Below are 18720 nucleotides of genomic sequence, written 5' to 3'. Positions count from 1 at the left end.
GGGTCCACAACCTTGATAAACCATATTTTTATGCTATTTGAGAACGAACGGCAGCCATATTGTCTGTCAGTTTTGACGAAATTTGAACTCAGCCGTCCTTAGGTTGTAACGGTGATATAATGATACGTTTTTTAAATCGGATAAAAATTATGACCTCTATAGGGTCCACAAGCTAAAAACGCAATTTTTCGTACAATCAGGGGCCATAATTCAGGAAGTTATGGTCCAATATGTGCGAATATCGATAGGAACTGAAATCTTTGGGTTATAAACTGATACTTCTAGTTTCAACAAAATCGGATAAAAATTGTGACCTCTATAAGGTCCACAAGATAAAAACGTGATTTTTCGTACAAACAGGGGCCATAATCCATGAAGTTTCGATCCGATACATGCCAATATCGAAAGCAGCCGAGATCTTTTGGAGATAAACCTATATTTCAAGTTTCGCCAAAATCGGATTAGAATTGTGACATGTAGAGTGTCCACAAACAATTGTGGACGGACGGACGAACAGGGGCGACGACAATATACGTCCACATGAAAATGTGGGCGTATAAAAATTGTAAGCTCCTTAACCATTACCATACTTGTTAGTAATCATGGGTAATATTGATTTACTAGATGGCAGGCTAATCAAAATATTAACAGAACACAATTTTTATGGGAAACAATCACTGGTTTTATTCTAAAAGCATGACGTTTCGACAAGTATCCTCTTATCGTTATGAAGCACAATGACATTGATAACGATATATATTCAACTCAAGTTTACCAAATGTCATTGTGCTTGATAACGTCGTGCCTGTTAATTTGTTCTGTTAATTTGTTTCCCAATCGCTAAATGCCACTTAAAGATTATACTAATCAAAATAGTTGATATATACTCTTAAAAAAAAGTAGGGGATATTCAGAAACAATACAAAACTGCGGAAATGCACTGCTGTTTTTATTAGAGGTAACCAGTGTATGTTAATACCAGGTCAATTGCCTACACATGAACATAAACAGTTCATACGGGCGGCTTATCTGACGGCCCCATTTCACTCGCAAAGAGATACACTGTGAAAATGGACGTTTTTGATTTTTGTCTTAATAATGAATAATTGCTCCACCAATTCTCATACATTCAGCAATTCGTCTTGGCATGCTCCTAATCAACCGTCCAATCTCGATTTGGGCGCAATCTGACCCACTACTCTCTTGCAATGCCACGGTCAATTCTTGCAGTGTTGTCGGTTGACGTTGATGTCGACGAACACGTGTGCCGGTCAAATTAAACGTAACACACTAAAGCAAAGATACGCTAAACAGTAAATCTTATGCAAGAACCGATAGGAAAGCAAACATGGATAGATAAACCAGCACGCTGCAGTTTTCATCAACCCTTCCTTGAAGTGTCAAATTTGACAATGAACCCCTCCCACGTGTATGGCGCTATTGCGTGCCGCATGTGTAGCTCAGTGGTTCTGTTGGGGCGATAAGTTCTTCATCTGTAAACATACTCTTAAAGCATTTCAATTGTCCATGACTATTTATCATATCGCTACCTGCATAGGTAATTGCATTTCAATATCCCCTATATTTTTGGAAGAGTATATTATAAACTCAGACATTTTTACTTTGTACCTCTATTTAACCTATTCTACACAACCCAAACTGGTATCGCTTTAGCTTTTGGATATGTATAGTTCATTTCCATCCAAGTGGCATTAATAGATAAATTGTGTAACAAAATATATGGGGTACTTAGGCCTGGTTCCTTGAGAAAGACTGTAGAAGATCTAGGAGGAAAATGTCATGTGTAACAATGATTAATGAACTAATAATGCCTTAGGAATGTGTATACACTAAATAAAGAACTATACACATTTATAACCAATTGTTGTTTTAAATGGTATCATTTCTTTTAATAAGCCAACAGTGAGGCTGACGTCTCTTAACCCAACCCCAAAATAAATAGATAACACATATTATTTAATTGCATATTTATCTTTTTGTAAAGACTCAAGCTATCAAACTGCCTAAGCAGGAAATGCTTATGACTGAACTTAGTCAAGGTTTTGATATTGTGAAACTATACATAAATTTTCATCCCCCTCCCTCAGAAAATGCTTATGACTGAACTTAGTCATGGTTTTGATATTGTGAAACTATACATAAATTTTCATACCCCTCCCTCAGTTAGAGTCAAAGCATCGACCAATGAAATTGATAATTTCTGCTTAGCCTTAGCAGAAAATGTTAATGCTCAAACTCAGTCGAGACATTCACCTCATGAACATCTACATCTAGTCTGAACATTCTACCTCAATTAAAACATAGTCAATTTATTGATGTAATGAAACTATACTCTAAGTTTCATCACTCTCACCCAATCAGCATCAAAATTATTGTATTAAAGTTTCAACCAATCAAATTGTTTATTTCTGCTTAGCCTAGTTGGAAAATGATCATAATCAAACTTAGTCACAGCATTCATCTGATGACCACCTACATCAAGTTTAAACATTCTACCTAAATCATAAGGAGGGTTATTGTTTTCCAAAGTCATCAAACTTAGTCAAGGTACTAATCAGGTTATGAAACTGTACACCAAGTTTCACCACTCTTATTTAATTAGAATCAAAGTTATCAAGCTCTAAAGTCTTGACCAATCAAAATGTTTATCACTCTACTTAACCTGAGAAGAAAATGTTCATTACTGAACCTTGTCAAGGTATTGATGTAATGAAACTATACACCAAGTTTCATCACTCTCACTTAATAAAAATCAATGTTATCTCTGCTTAGACTACCGGGTAAGCATTAAATGCTCCTCATCGAACTCAGTCAAGGCATTCATTCACCTAATAAACACCTTCACCAAGTCTTGAACATTCTATCTCAGACAGACAGAGAAACACATTTTAATAATTCCCTTTCAAGGAGGACAATAATAAAGGCAATTTTCACTAAAGACAAGATTAAACATTGCAATGGTTATAAAAGCATAACTGTTAACATAACATTTAATCTATTTTGTTTAGAAAACATCGTCATGTGAGAGACATTAATTTTTCTCACAGCATACTGTGGGACAGTGATGGGATTTCGCCGTATATTCCGGACATGTCCGGCTATATTTTCCAAACGTCCTAAATTGTCCGACCAGGAATATGACCAATCGGACATCAAGGTATGGTGAATAATATTCAAAAATCAACATAGTGTACGGAGTGTATATCTACAACTCAACCAGATTATCGTTGATAATAGGATAGATTGATTAGGTAATTAAGTGATCAATGTACTTATCGTGTTAAAAAGCGTCTGCTTGTGACTTTGTGTAAGAAAATTCTCAAATATCACGTGCAGCGGAAGTAAGTAGATGCAGTCTTCAAGTCTTGTATTGTAAGTTCAAACAGTTTAACAAATACTAAATGATCCGGACTATCTTCCATTCAAGCATTTGATTGGCTGCGGTATTCCTGGCCTAACAGGGACAGTAATCAATTTATAGATCGTTTTATTCTTGCTTTCAGAAATTAAGTTTCGTAGTGTTTTCTAAAAATATTTGTTTTTTAAAAATATGACAACCTATTTATAGCCTGGTAATTAGCCGCGGTAGTGGGAAATTTGAGGCGTTTAGTAGGCCAAAGCTTTACATGTAGTAACAACTGACAATTTATTGTCGACTAAAAACAAAGTAAAAGTAACGCATACACAATGCAGTGAAAAACGGCTGCGGACACTGCGCAAGTGTTTTCGACATTTAACGATTCTCAAAACATTAGTTTTATTATAGTTTATTGCCGTCGGCTAATTTCCACTGCTGTATGGTGTAGTTATTATCTATTTTTATGATAATTTTTTTTGATATTTGAAGTTTTTGGCGATATTCGATAAACCACTATATCGACGATTTTTGGCCACATGATATCGTAGTTGGGTCTGAAAATACCATATTGCGATAAATGACTATATCAAGAATATCGTACAGCCCTACCTACACCTACATCAATTAGAATGTGAGTTATTGTGTTCCAATGTCTCGACCAATCAAATTGCTTATCGCTCTGCTTAGCCTTAAAAAGCAGAAAATGCTCATGATTGAACTTAGTCAAGGTATTGATGTAATGAAACTATAAACCAAGTTTCATCAATCTCACTTAATTAGAACTAAAGTTATCATGTCCCAAAGCATCAATCAATCAAATTGCTTATCTCTGCTTACCCTAAGCAGAAAATGCTCATCTTCGAAATCCATCAAGGCATTGACCTAATAATTAAAACACCTACACCAAGTTTGAACATTCTAGTTCAATTAGAAGGAGAGTTATTGTGTTCCAAAGTCTCGGTCAATCAAATTGCTTATCGCTTTGCTTACCCCGAGTAAAAAAAGTTCATTATCAAACTTAGTCAAGGTATTGATGTAATGAAACTATACACCAAGTTTCATCACTCTCACTTAATTAGAAGTAAAGTTATCGTGTCCCAAAGCATCAACCAATCAAATTGCTTATCTCTGCTTACCCTAAGCAGAAAATGCTCATGTTCGAACGCCATCAAGGCATTGACCTAATAAACACCTACACCAAGTTTGAACATTCTAGCTCAATTAGAAGGAGAGTTATTTTGTTCCAAAGTCTCGGCCAATCACATTGCTTATCGCTCTGCTTACCCAGAGCAAAAAATGCTCATTATCGAACTTAGTCAAGGTATTGATGTAATGAAACTATACACCAAGTTTCGTCACTCTCACTTAATTAGAACTAAAGTTATCGTGTCCCAAAGCATCAACCAATCAAATTGCTTATCTCTGCTTACCCTAAGCAAAAATGCTCATCTTCGAACTCTATCAAGGCATTGACCTAATAAACACCTACACCAAGTTTGAACATTCTTGCTCAATTAGAAAGAGTTATTGTGTCCCAAAAAGTGTGACAGACAGATGGACGGACAGATGGACGAACCCATTTTAATAGTCCTCTGCTTTCTTCGAAAGGCGGGGTACAATAATTAAGAATTTACTTAGGCCTCAATATGTGTGGTAAATGTATTTATTATCTATTTTTATGATAATTTTTTTCGATATTTGAAGTTTTTGGCGATATTCGATAAACCACTATATCGACCATTTTTGGCCACATGATATCGTAGTTGGGTCTGAAAATACCATATCGCGATAAATGATTATATCGAGAATATCGTACAGCCCTACCTACACCTACAACAATTAGAATGTGAGTTATTGTGTTCCAATGTCTCGACCAATCAAATTGCTTATCGCTCTGCTTAGCCTTAGCAGATAATGCTCATGATTGAACTTAGTCAAGGTATTGATGTAATGAAACTATACACCAAGTTTCATCAATCTCACTTAATTAGAACTAAAGTTATCATGTCCCAAAGCATCAAGCAATCAAATTGCTTATCTCTGCTTACCCTAAGCAGAAAATGCTCATCTTCGAAATCCATCAAGGCATTGACCTAATAAACACCCACACCAAGTTTGAACATTCTAGTTCAATTAGAAGGAGAGTTATTGTGTTCCAAAGTCTCGGTCAATCAAATTGCTTATCGCTCCGCTTCGCCTGAGTAAAAAAAGTTCATTATCAAACTTAGTCAAGGTATTGATGTAATGAAACTATACACCAAGTTTCATCATTCTCAACCAATCAAATTACTTATCTCTGCTTACCCTAAGCAGAAAATGCTCATGTTCAAATGCCATCAAGGCATTGACCTAATAAACACCTACACCAAGTTTGAACATTCTAGCTCAATTAGAAGGAGAATTATTTTGTTCCAAAGTCTCGGCCAATCACATTGCTTATCGCTCTGCATACCCCGAGCAAAAAAATGCTCATTATCATACTTAGTCAAGGTATTGATGTAATGAAACTATACACCAAGTTTCGTCACTCTCACTTAATTAGAACTAAAGTTATCGTGTCCCAAAGCATCAACCAATTAAATTGCTTATCTCTGCTTACCCTAAGCAAAAATTCTCATCTTCGAACTCCATCAAGGCATTGACCTTATAAACACCTACACCAAGTTTGAACATTCTAGCTCAATTAGAAAGAGAGTTATTGTGTCCCAAAAAGTGTGACAGACAGATGGACGAACCCATTTTAATAGTCTCCTGCTTTCTTCGAAAGGCGGGGGACAATAATTAAGAATTTACTGAGGCCTCAATATATGTGGTAAATGTACAGTAAGTGTAGTTTTTATGTGCAGTTATCAATATGATTGAACCTTTCTTCAACCAGTCTGTTAGGGAAATTTTACATATTGTAAAACATTTAGGTCATATACTTAAACCTTTTTTAAAGTTAAATATCCCTGCAGGCATGTAAATATTATGAACTTTATGTATCAATCACCAACTTTATGTATCAATCACCAACTCTATGTATCAATCAATTTAAAGAGCATGAAACATTTTAACTACAGAGTAATTTAGAAAACAGTATTCATTTAGAAAAAAAAACAAGCAGTAAAATCCATAATTTTAGAATCTTTCAGATAAGATTTCATAAAAAATAATGCAGTGTTAGATGTTAAAGGCTCAATACCACTCTTGTTGTAACTGAATAATAATATGTCCCAATCTTTATTCTGGTAAACAAATTGCACTATTTTACAATATTCCAATTAATTGATGATAAAAATTTCATCTTAACACACCTAATTTAAAAAATTGGAAAAATTCAACTAAATGATTTGAAAAGCCTGACGTAAAGCTTTTCAAATGTAACTTGGATTTTAAAATATTTTTGACCCTCTGGACAAGTAAAATAGGATTTAATGGATAATTTACACAACAGGTAAGACACTAACACATCTAGTACTTAGAATAAGGCTATTTTTTATTTTCCGGAGCTGTCAAGCCAGCAAGAGTGTTATTGTCCCTTTAAGACAAATCTATTTGAATATGTAGTATATGACTTTAAATTTTTGTATAGATATAAGTCTAAGAATATTTCTGGAGTATTTCATAGTCCAGTAAGTAATATATAATGTTTGAATATCTACCGTATTATAAATATTTACCCTACACTAACATGCATGTATTTTAGTCACCTTATAATAACAGCTTTTATATAACTCTATTATATTTAAATCCATATAGAATATTACTCTTTACAATGAAATTTCAAAATTTAAATTTAATTCAAGTTTCAAATAATCAACCTTTAATAGTTACTTCTTAACTCTTTAACATGTTGACTTCAATTCTTACCATACTTAGCTAGTATAACTGTATAGCACCCAATTTATTATTTTTGTATACAGATCCTAAATGGCAATAACTCAGGTTCATTTTGTTTTTGTAAACACATCACTATGGTGGCCCATGGTCGCAATAGCGTTTTTGGGGTTATTTTTTGTATTTCATTTAAAATCATAAAAAATAAAAGTAAAAAAAAAGAAACATTTTTTTTTCTTTTGTTTTACAAAATAAAAAAAAATCTTTTTAAAATTTAAGAAAAAAAAAATCTTTTTAAAATTTAAGAAAAAAAAAATCTTTTTAAATTAAAAAGAAAAAAAAATCTTTTTAAATTAAAAAGAAAAAAAAAATCTTTTTAAACTTTAGGGAAAAAAAAATCTTTTTAAAATAAAAAAAAATCTATATAAAAAAAATTAATAAAATATTTAAGATTAAAAAAATCTATAAAAAAATAACATTTTAATTAAAAAAAAAAAATAAGTGAAATAGAAAAAATCAAAAAAAGAATTCTGCATGTGGCCCATCGTCGTAATAGTGTCTTGATTATCCAGACTCAGTATAAAATCAGCCTACGACAGCTATCATTAGACTCGAGTGACCAGAAATACCTCGTGGCCGGTTGTTGCTATAGTGTCTCGATTATCCTATGTGGCATAACTCGAGCGACAAGAACCGACTTTGTAGTTATCTCCCCTTCCGAAAGGAAAAAGGTAAACAGACATCAACACGTGAAACACAATTTTTCCACCCATGACGTCTATGGACTTGGATATATGTATTTATACATATGCAAGTCAATAGAAATGTATAATTAATAGACTATAGAAGCCTAGCGTCATTTAGACTAGTTTATCCAGTCTAACTAGAACTAGGCCTACATACATAATGACGTTTGAAGTCATTGACTTTAATGACACCATTCGGCCTACTAGTGCGCAAGGCCTATTCTCCCCTCAAAAGGCTTATGTAATGTTTTTAAAACACTTGGTCTCCCTGAGGTTGAATTTCAAACGTAGTTAACAACTTTGAAACTAATCCTCGAAGTATAGGCCTACTACTACTAAGTAGCCGGGGGGGGGGGGGGGGGGGGGCGCGAATGGTTAGCACGTGTGCGCTGTATCATAAAGCCTGTCATATCATAAAGCCCGTCATTGAGTCAACTGGCGTGATTTCGAATCCCCGGTTGTACGTGACAAGGAGTAGGGTGACCTGTCAAACATCGTGGGTCTGTCGTTCAGATTATCCTGTGTGGGATCTATGAAGAACGTATGGTATAGACTCGAGCGACAAGAAACTAGTCTATAGTTACCTCACATCAAGGCACAAGTAAATTTAACTAAAATCTATTAAAATTAAATTTTAAGTTACAATCGATCTTCGTGAAACGCATAAATTTAAAATTTCACTTTGATTTTAAAATCTATGTTAGTGATTTTAGCTTCAGTTTTTGTGAAACCCCTGCTATCCCTGAGGTCATCGCTAGTCCCCCGCTACGACCACAGGAACGGGTGAGAGGTGCGAAAGTGCGATGGCGCACAACATCAATTTCAAAGACAAAATAGAGCATGATAGCCTACGTGGACTTCGTCTGGGGCCTGTTTTACTAAAATAAAATTCAAATTTTAGTAACTGATTGGATAATAGATAATATTAGATTTATTGTAGTGCTTAGCCAATCAAAATTGAAGTATCTACAATTATGTTGACGTGAGATAACTACAGACTCGTTTCTTGTCGTTCGGGTCTATACGTTCTTCATAGATCCCACACATGATAATCGAGATACTACTGCAACAATGGGCCACAAAATGTTTCTGGTCGCTCTAGTCTAATGATAGCTGTATACTGGGTCTGGATACTCAAGACACTATTGCGACGATGGGCCACGTCGGGAATTATTTTTTATCTTTTCTTTTTCAATTTTTTTTTTTTTTCATTTAATTTCTTTTTAAATATTATTTCTTTTTTATTTTTTTTAAAATATATTTTATTATTTTTTTATATATATATATTTATAGATTTTTTTTTTTTAAATTTTAAAAAGATTTTTTTTTTTAAATTTTTAAAAAGTTTTTTTTTTTTAATTTTTAAAAAGATTTTTTTTTTTTAAATTTTTAAAGATTATTTTTTTTTATTTTGTAAAAAAAAAAATGTTTCTTTTTTTTTTGTAATAATATTTTTATTATTTTAAATGAAATACCAAAAATAACCCAAAAAACGCTATTGCGACCATGGGCCACCATACATCACTGACCCAGTCAATAAATTTATTTTATAAAAATCGAGGCTAGTAAAATGAATGAAAGCAGTTGATTTTCCTCTGTAAATTTTGGTATTTTAAATTTGTGTTTGAATGATTTTTAACCATTAAAATGAATGAAAGCAGTTGATTTTCCTCTGTAAATTTTGGTATTTTAAATTTGTGTTTGAATGATTTTTAACCATTAAAATAAAAAAAATTAGAAATGTAAATAGCATTGGCCTTCCAAAAGCTGCAAAACAAAGCTTTTAATACACTTTCACCATAAAAAAAACCCCCAACATTTGTAATGTCATCATTTTACCCCGAAATCAAGAACCTAAATTTCATTAGTGAAACAATTGCTATTTCTATCATCTGAGATATAGAAATTAGCATTTAAAAAAGGATTATACTACAAATTATACAAAGCAAAAACCAAATATTAGCACCACTACAGTAACCCAAAATATTAACAATCATGCACTTTACCTTCTTCTAACTCGGCTTCAAGTTCAGCTGCATTACAAATAAAACAAAATAATAAATACATTTAAAAATAAAACCATAATAATTCACAATACTGACTAATTAATTGGGAATGGGGTCATATATACATTAGTGTTGAAACTCTGGGCATATTTTGATATTCGGCTATCCGTCTGCACTATCCGAACGTATTCAGACTATTCGTGTGTAATTTAAAACTTAGTTTTGACGTTTTAAGCGCATGCAAATTTGTCTATTGTACGAATAAAGGCTAATAAACCATAAGATAATTATTAAAATAAATGATTTGAATTATTAGACATCCTTTTGGCAATGCTAATCTTTTTAATAGCCTATATTGTCATTGTCACTAAGAAGCTTAATGCTAATGCAGGACGTATCAAACCATCACGCCATCGTTTTGAAGAATAAATATGACCCATGCGGAGCGGGAGAAGGCTTTCATCCAAATTTTATACCCTGAACAGTTTTATTTTAAAACATTGTCTAAATAACAAGAAAAATCATTTCATAGGTTTTCTAAAACTTTATCTGAACCAATTTATTTGAAATGATCAATCCTTTTATATTTCGTTAGAAACAACCCGTGACCGACTCAGACTGCCGACATTGGAAAGACAGGGGTCGGCTCAAAATAATCAAACTGTCGAGAGAAAAACTTTACCACAAAAAGTGTTATATAACAAACCGTAATAAATGGCACCATATGAAGGAAACACACATGAACTGTTCAAACAACACGTTTTAATTTATTACTGTCTAAAACTAGCTACAGCTTTTTATCTTCTAAAATCTTACATAAGAATATTAGATGGTCGACCTTGTCGGGATCCAGATTTGATCTTTTAGTGGTAACTATATTTCCCGCTGGGAAAAACACACGCTCTGATGGTACCAAGGTGGCTGGAATACTAACATAAAATTTGGCCAGTCATGGCTATCTAAATTTAGCAGAGGAAATAAACAGAGACAATGTGTATACCGTGTGACTTTGCATGAACGCACTGAATAGCTACAGCTCTAATTATCGGCAAAGTGCACGACTAGGAGCTCGCCATGGGCCACATACTCCTCGCAGTGTTTCGTTTGATTAGAGCTAATCCCACTACTCACTGCTGTAAAGAAGGCAAAGTCTTGTTCTAAATGACTGGTCAATAGTCTGATTAACAACCAATAACTAACTGCGTAACAATACCAAACAGAGCTCCAAATTGGACCAAATATGTTTACATAACGTTACGTCATGACTCACGATTTTATTATGCCGAATTAACCAGTGCATAGCAGAATATTGCAGAAAAACTAATTGTGTGACAAACAAGGCTATCAGCACGCTAACGTAAACAATACTGTTTTGAGTCGAACAACACTTTCACCGTTTTTAATACCTTAAATCACTGTCCAAAATTTTCAGAAAGGCACTGGATTAAAAGAAGGGCTGTCATGTTGCTGTGCTTGGGGATAGATTTGATTGAACGGGAAGAATAGACACACCCCCTCAAAAGCGCAAGTATTAGAAGTTAATCCAGCAATGGCCAGAGAGGGATTTCTCGGGCCATTGCTTCAGGAATATGCATGGGCCATGGCATTCATCTAATATTTGAACTGTGTTGCTTATGACTATTTAAAAGTAATAAAGCAGTTGTATGGGGTAGAAAGACTAAAAGATTCAGATCTGTCGGTAAGTTTCAAGCCTTATTTGCAGAAAATTATTGCTCATTTAACCCTATAAAAGAAAGCAACGACGAGAGGGGGTGTTTCAAAATAACACAAACCGTTATGAAAAAATAAAAAACATCAGAATATCCGCAAGATTATATCCGTGAACAGATATTCAGATACAAGTTTCAACACTAATACATGCTTTAAGTTAAACAAAGATAGGTTGCCAGGAAACGAAACATACGCCCACAGCAGCTAAGTCGTCCGAGCAGTCAACATGAGTTATCGCATATTTTTTCTATTGTCAGTAATGAAACATCTATGATACACTAAAATCTGATTAATAGGATTCTTCGTCTCATGACCGCAAACGCTGTGTATAAATTTAAAGTCAATCTGATATTAACTTTAGCCTCTAGAGCAGGGATCTTAATCGGCTGTTTTTTGTCGGCTTTAGCTGATTGATCTTTAATCTAGCCGATTGGTAAAACAATGAACCGGCCAATAAGATATCACAAATCAATCTACTTTCGGCCGATTTACAAAGAATTAATTATCCGGCCACCATTAATCAATCTACTTTCGGCCGATAACAAAGAGTTAATTATTACTCGTCGATTAAGAAACCCATCAAAGAGCCAGTCAATACAATATGAATACCTTCAGCTTCAATCCTTATTGGCTTATTTCCTAAATAAACAATTTAGTTGAGTTAATCATGCCAAGTAAAAGAATGTGTATAATCCAATGTCGGTTCATTCAAACACAATGTTGAAGTACTTGAACACCTCGCAGAATGACAATAGAAAACGTAAACGAGATTTAACTGAAGATAGTGATGGCGGCGTTGACCTTGAACTTCAAGCATGCACATCGTCATTGGAAGTTCCAAAAGCTGCAGTTCTACCCACGTCCAATATAGGTCAACCAAAGTCGAAGTCCGGAAGGTATTTTAAATCCGAATGGTTAACTACTTTTAAATGGCTTTTATTGGACAAAAATTCACAGAAAATGTTTTGTCTCGTAAGTTATTAATTATTAGTCTTCTTTTTTTTAAGTAACGTAATAAACTACTGACCCGTATATTATTATTATGTTAGCGTAAAGTAAATCTGGTAATAACCTACTGACCAGTATATAATTATTATGTTCACGTCAAGTAATAGCCTATTATTTTCACGTATCTTATACTATATTATTGTAACAATTTCAGATCTGCCAGAAACACAACCATAAAAATAAATTTGTAAGTGGCTCTGTTAATTTCAAATTATCGGCAATAAAAGACCATATTAAATCCGAAGATCATACCTGCACAGCAAAGAAAGACGATGACAGAACAAAGAGTTTTATTCCCAAATCTATAGAAACTGTTTCAAACCGGGCAGATAGTACAATGATTGTGTTAATCCGAAATGCTTATTTCATAGCTAAAAGAAACATTGCCATCGAAAATTATGAACAATTGAATGTTTTGACAGAACAGCAGGGACACGAAATGACAAAAAAATTATATCGCGATTTTAATTCTTGTGGTGAATTTATTTCCTTAATATCCAGTGAAATTGAGGAAGGAATCCTCACAGATATCCGAGCTAGCCCTGCTGCAAGTTTTATGCTTGATGAAAGCACAGATCTGTCTTCCGCGAAATATTTAATTTTGTATTTTAATTATTTGAAGGGTGTATACTTGCTGACTAAATTTGTAAAATTGATAGAGGTCAAAAAATGTAATGAGTTGGAAATTACTAATGTTATTATTGCATTCTTACGAACCAACAAGATAGATGTCAAAAAGATATTTGGCATGGGGTCAGATGGGGCTGCAGTGATGCTGGGAAAACGGGGAGGTGTAGCAGCCTTACTAAAGGAATATGTCCCACTTATTTCATTGTGTTTCCCACCGTCTAGCCCTTGCTATTGTTGATGTATCGAAGGCCGATGCAGACATAGTCTTCTATGAAAGTACGCTGAATACCGTCACGTCCTTTTTTTGCAGGTCACCTAAACAACTTTCGAAATTAAAAAATATTGGCAGGAACTGCTTGATGAACCGATTGTAAAGCCATCGGAAGTTCATAAAGTCCGATGGCTATCTATGACAAACGCTATAGAATCACTTGTAAAAACATTGCCAGCATTGTTGAAAATGTTGGAAGATAATTCAGAAACAGATATAATGGCCGATGCCTTATATTCGCGTTTAAAAACATATAAATTTCTTTTCTATACAGCATTTTTGCAAGATTTGTTTGGGTGTATCGGGGCACTAAGCAGAGCATTACAAGTACGCGACTTGAGGTACGAGGGTATGAGACAGACAGTAGACGGGTTTTTAGCAGCAAAGACCAAGACATACCTGGACGACGAACTCTCCTACGGACCTAAATTGGTGACATTTTTGCAAATTACCAAAGGGACAGACGAGTATTTGGGCAAGACAATGACAAGGACACATAAAGACGATACGCTTTTAGACAGGGTACGCAAGACAGTGACTAGGGTGGTGGACAATGTAACTGCTTGGTTCCCCGACAACAAAATACTCTCTGTTCGCTATATTTGATCGAAAAAATGTTACGACTGATTCTAATTACGGCTTTCGGCAATTAGATATTCTAAATGGACATTTTTCTAAAGCTGAAAATTGTCCATACGACACCTATGCAATTTTATCGGAATGGCCCATTATGCGGCAAATGATTATTTTTAATTATAAGGGGCTAAATTATACTGAATTACTTGTAAGTTGTCATAACAATTCTTTAGGAGAACAATTTCCTAATGTAGTAAAACTCCTGGAATAGGGAGGACACTACCAGTTAGCAGCGTAGAGTGCGAGAGATGTTTTTCCAAATAGAACCTAATCAAAACTAAGCTTAGATGCCGTCTAAATGTGGAAACGTTAGATCGCTTGATGAGAATAAGCCTGGAAGGCCCACCCTTATCTTCATTCAATCCACATAAATAAACTATGTGACCTTTCGCACGTACGGCATATTTCCGACTATACACGGAAACTAATTTGTTATTATTGATATGTGCTTATATACTTTGTTATTTTTATATATTGACAAGTGATTACGAATAAAATAATTGAAAACAAGCCAACAGTGAGGCTGATGTCCCCCGCCGAAATCCCAAAATAAATAGATGACACATATTAATTAATCGCACATTTATTTTTTTCAAAAGTTTCGAGCAATTAAACCACACACTAAGTTTCATCACTCTCTATCAGATAGAATCAAGATTATCTTGTCCCAAAGCATCGACCAATGAAATGATTAGCTCTGCTTAGCTTTAGCTTGAAATGTTAATCATTGAAATCAGTCAAGACATTCACCTAATGAACATCTACATCAGGTTTCACTAGGGACTGGGTATCGTCCAGATTTTACGAAAAAAGGAAAGAAAACACGCTTATCATCTAGAATTTAATACACGTATCCAGCTAATAGATTGGCGTCAAGAATGTGTTAAATGCCGTCAAGATTCACCAAAAACCGGCCAGTTTGTGCTTCCGTGTAGATTAAGAAACACCGTTTACTTTGACATCGATCGTCTGCTTTACGACCGTCCAGTTTCTCAGGATGTTTTTTAGAAATGAACACTACCATTTAGATTTGAAAGGGGTTTAGTTTTTAGACAAGGCCTTTATTTTCCCAGACGTTGTCAAGAAATGAACATAGTGTTTAATTACTTAAGGCGTTTAGATTTTACGCCAAATTACAACTTTACTGAGAGCCTTCTAGTAACTTACGGGTGAGTAGTAATGCAATGCCATTTACTTTTCATGTCTTGTAATTAGTTTGCCCAGTGTCATCTAGAAAACTTAAGGCGTTTGTTTTTGTGTGAAATATTTAATTTCTATCTCCCAATTTTAGAAACTATATTCAGATTTAGAATCTGAGTATAGGGTCTAAAATTCTCGAATGAATTGCATATTTGTTGAATATCGTCCATTCTTCGGTATTGCCGACGTCCGTTGGGAAAAGTCGATTTATAATGAATTGACAATTTTCCCGGCGTAGATAAAACCCACATTTTATTTATTAGAAATTAACAAAACAATGGACGTATATCTTGTTACTTATAATCTTGCTTTCTGGGTTATTTACCTGCTTCCGCAATTAATAACAAATGTATTTGTGAATTTACAAATTAATGTGTGCAGTTCTCGTTTCAGCCACAAATGAAACGTCATTTTCGCCATTTAGCTAGGCGTCTTTGGGGGACTATTTTCGCCAACATTTATTTTTGTATCCCCACCCCTTGGGAATGTTGAAGAAATACCGAAGGAGGGGAATTGTTAACTATTTAGATACAGTTTCCCCCCATTGAAATGGGCAAGGACCGCAAATCATATCTAGTTAATAATTATTCTTGTCACAATAAAATTGAGTATTTCTAATCAAAAAAACAAAAGCAAAACAAGCAGGGTCATTATAATATTTAATATCCAAATACATGAAAAGTTTTTCTACAACCTATATACACATATATTGCACACAAAACACTTATTAGTTTACACACTAAAATTCGGGATACCTCACATTCAAGTCCAAAATCTAATCCGTGTATTGTTTACAAACACAAAATATATAAACATATTTACACAAAAGTTCAAAATTTAATCAGCGATATCAGTTTATATTCTTTGAATGACCTACTGCTATTGTTTTATAAATGACAAATTCCAGCCACGTCCAAGCTGTCTCTGTTCCATCCGAAACCATAGCCTATGCCGTTGCTTGCAATATACAGTCATAAATGCTCGTCATTACAATTTAGATTATATTCTTTGAATGACCGCCTGCTTATATCATCAATTCTAGCCACCTGTCTCGGTTCCGTCTGAAACCATATCGCTCATGTAATTACACCACCATCGCATGGAATATACCACAGTCATAAATGTCTGTCGTTAGATTCTTTGAATGGGCGCTACCTATTGTTTAATTAATCCCCTAATCCAGACACATGTTTTTATAGTGAAGTATATTTGTATTGTTATTTAATTGCCTATGATTTTAGATTTTTAGAATACTTCAACATGTTTTTGTAATAAAGTATACTCATATTGTTTGTTAATTGGCGTTATGATTTTAATGTTTAGACAACATTTAAAGTAGCAAAGTCTCTAACTCAATATCATCCAAAATGTTCAACATTGAAAATACGATTTATTTGTCAAATTAAATCAACATTTATGTTGTGATCTTACCGGGAAAAGATGGGCTTTTGATATCCAATATTTAAGAAAAAATAAACCTTTTACCATTGGTACACGAATCGTGTACCATAATGCGCTTCAGCCCCAGTTGCATCAACAGACTCGAGGGACGAGGCTAGACACATTGCACCAAATCAAACGGCGTATGTAGACTGGAATAACCAGACGCTAGAAAGATGCACTCACTTGAGACTGCTGGCTTATTTTTCGCCGAACATAACTGATTTGAAATTGGAGTAAAAACGGAAACCATTGAATGTAAATCAGTTTATATACATTCATGTAACAGTATTATATGCGTTGCGACCCACTTTTGTCAATTTCTATGTCCCAAATGTTAGCGATTTAGCTCCTTTAATTGACTTGATATGAAATCTGAATATAAATTATTAGATGGATAAATAAAAGGTATTTTACAATTACATATTAACAGCTTAATCAATCGCCAAAATACAATCGGATTGATATTATTTCGGCACCATAATTAATTTTAAAACTAATCGTTGATTTAATTTCCGCACACAAAATGGAACTAAATATAAGAATTCCGTATAAGAATCAATTTAGAATACCAAAATGCGAATCGAAACACATTGTGGTCAAAACTGTGTAATAAATTATAAAATAAATCATAAATGAATGGAACCTGTTGTAAGGCGGACACTGCATGCTTTCTTTTAACGTTGGGTTATTTGAGATGCCAGGTAGTCTGAACAACAGAAAATAACATGTGTCGAAAAAGTGACTATGTGCAGTTTTATCCTTTGATCTGTTATATCACAGGGCAATTCTGTTATAGTGACACCAACCTGCAGGAAAGGGGCTATATTACAAATTGAAAGTTATGCATTGAGGATCGCTCGATTGTAGGCGATGTAATTTTAGTGAAACTGGTGCTGAGAATTGGCGTGTTCGGAAAATAAGCTAAAGCGTATGCAAAGGAAGACGTTGGACACTATTCATGATAAAATATTTATAAAATAGGAATTATATGAACTGGGGAAGAAAAGTGTACCAGGACTATAGAGGTGAGTCGTTTAGTGGCTGTGTAGTAACGTTATTTATTAATGAAACTCTTATTGAATAAAGTGATTTATTTTGTTGTTTATAAATGCTACCGCTGTAGACTGGCGAGTCTACCACTTGGCGTAAAGAAAATTATACTTATATCAAACACTCATATTATACTGACTATGAATATTTCTGCGTCCCTAACATTACACAATGTCATGTGGACGACTTATTCTACATCCCGAAATTAAACTAAGTCGTGGGGACGAGTCAACCAAATTAGCGTGGATGACTTAACCAGATTTTTCGTGTGGACGAATTGACAAGCATATATCTGACTAGCTGCAATTTTTAGCCTGGAGTAAGACGCAAGACATCAGTAGTGGAACCATTTCTAATATCTGACAATTGAATAAAAAAAATATTGACTGTCACTAGATAAGAGAACATGAGAAAAAGTCAGTGCATTACCATGTTTTTATTAAGTATAGAATGAATAAAAACAAGGGAATGTACGCACAATTTCGATTTTTCTCTTGTTGTTATTAATTGCAGAAGCGGGTAAAAAAGCCAGAAAACAAGATTATAAGTAACAAGATTGTAACTAAATACAAAAAAATTGAGTTTTATCTACGCCGGGAAAATTGTCAATTCATTGTAAATCGACTTTTCCCAACGGACGTCGGCAATACCGAAGAATGGACGATATTCAACCTATGTGCAATTAATTCGAGAATTTTAGACACTATACTCAGATTCTAAATCTGAACATAGTTTCTAAAATTGGGAGAACAGAAATTAAATATTTCACACAAAAACAAACGCCTGAAGTTTTTTAGATGA

The 18720-nt window shown here is 34.1% G+C and overlaps 1 protein-coding gene across 8 annotated transcripts in view; it reads right to left on the bottom strand.

Moving 5' to 3' along the window:
• The window catches only part of LOC126811200 (rho GTPase-activating protein 8), a 221553-nt gene that overhangs the window by 100225 nt on the left and 102608 nt on the right, over positions 1-18720 (bottom strand). For 6 of the 8 annotated variants that reach the window (XM_050536765.2, XM_050536766.2, XM_050536767.2 and 3 more), the window contains exon 4: positions 9951-9977. The exons of the other annotated variants lie outside the window; for them this stretch is intronic. In XM_050536765.2, coding sequence (XP_050392722.1) covers positions 9951-9977 — 27 coding nt within the window. The remainder of the gene's footprint in view (positions 1-9950; positions 9978-18720) is intronic. 8 annotated transcript variants of the gene reach the window in all.

This window comes from Patella vulgata, chromosome 2 (assembly GCF_932274485.2).
Source record: "Patella vulgata chromosome 2, xgPatVulg1.2, whole genome shotgun sequence".
Lineage (NCBI taxonomy): Eukaryota > Metazoa > Mollusca > Gastropoda > Patellidae > Patella > Patella vulgata.
The sequence above is the reverse complement of the archived record's forward strand: the minus strand, read 5'-3'. Positions and strand labels throughout refer to the sequence as shown.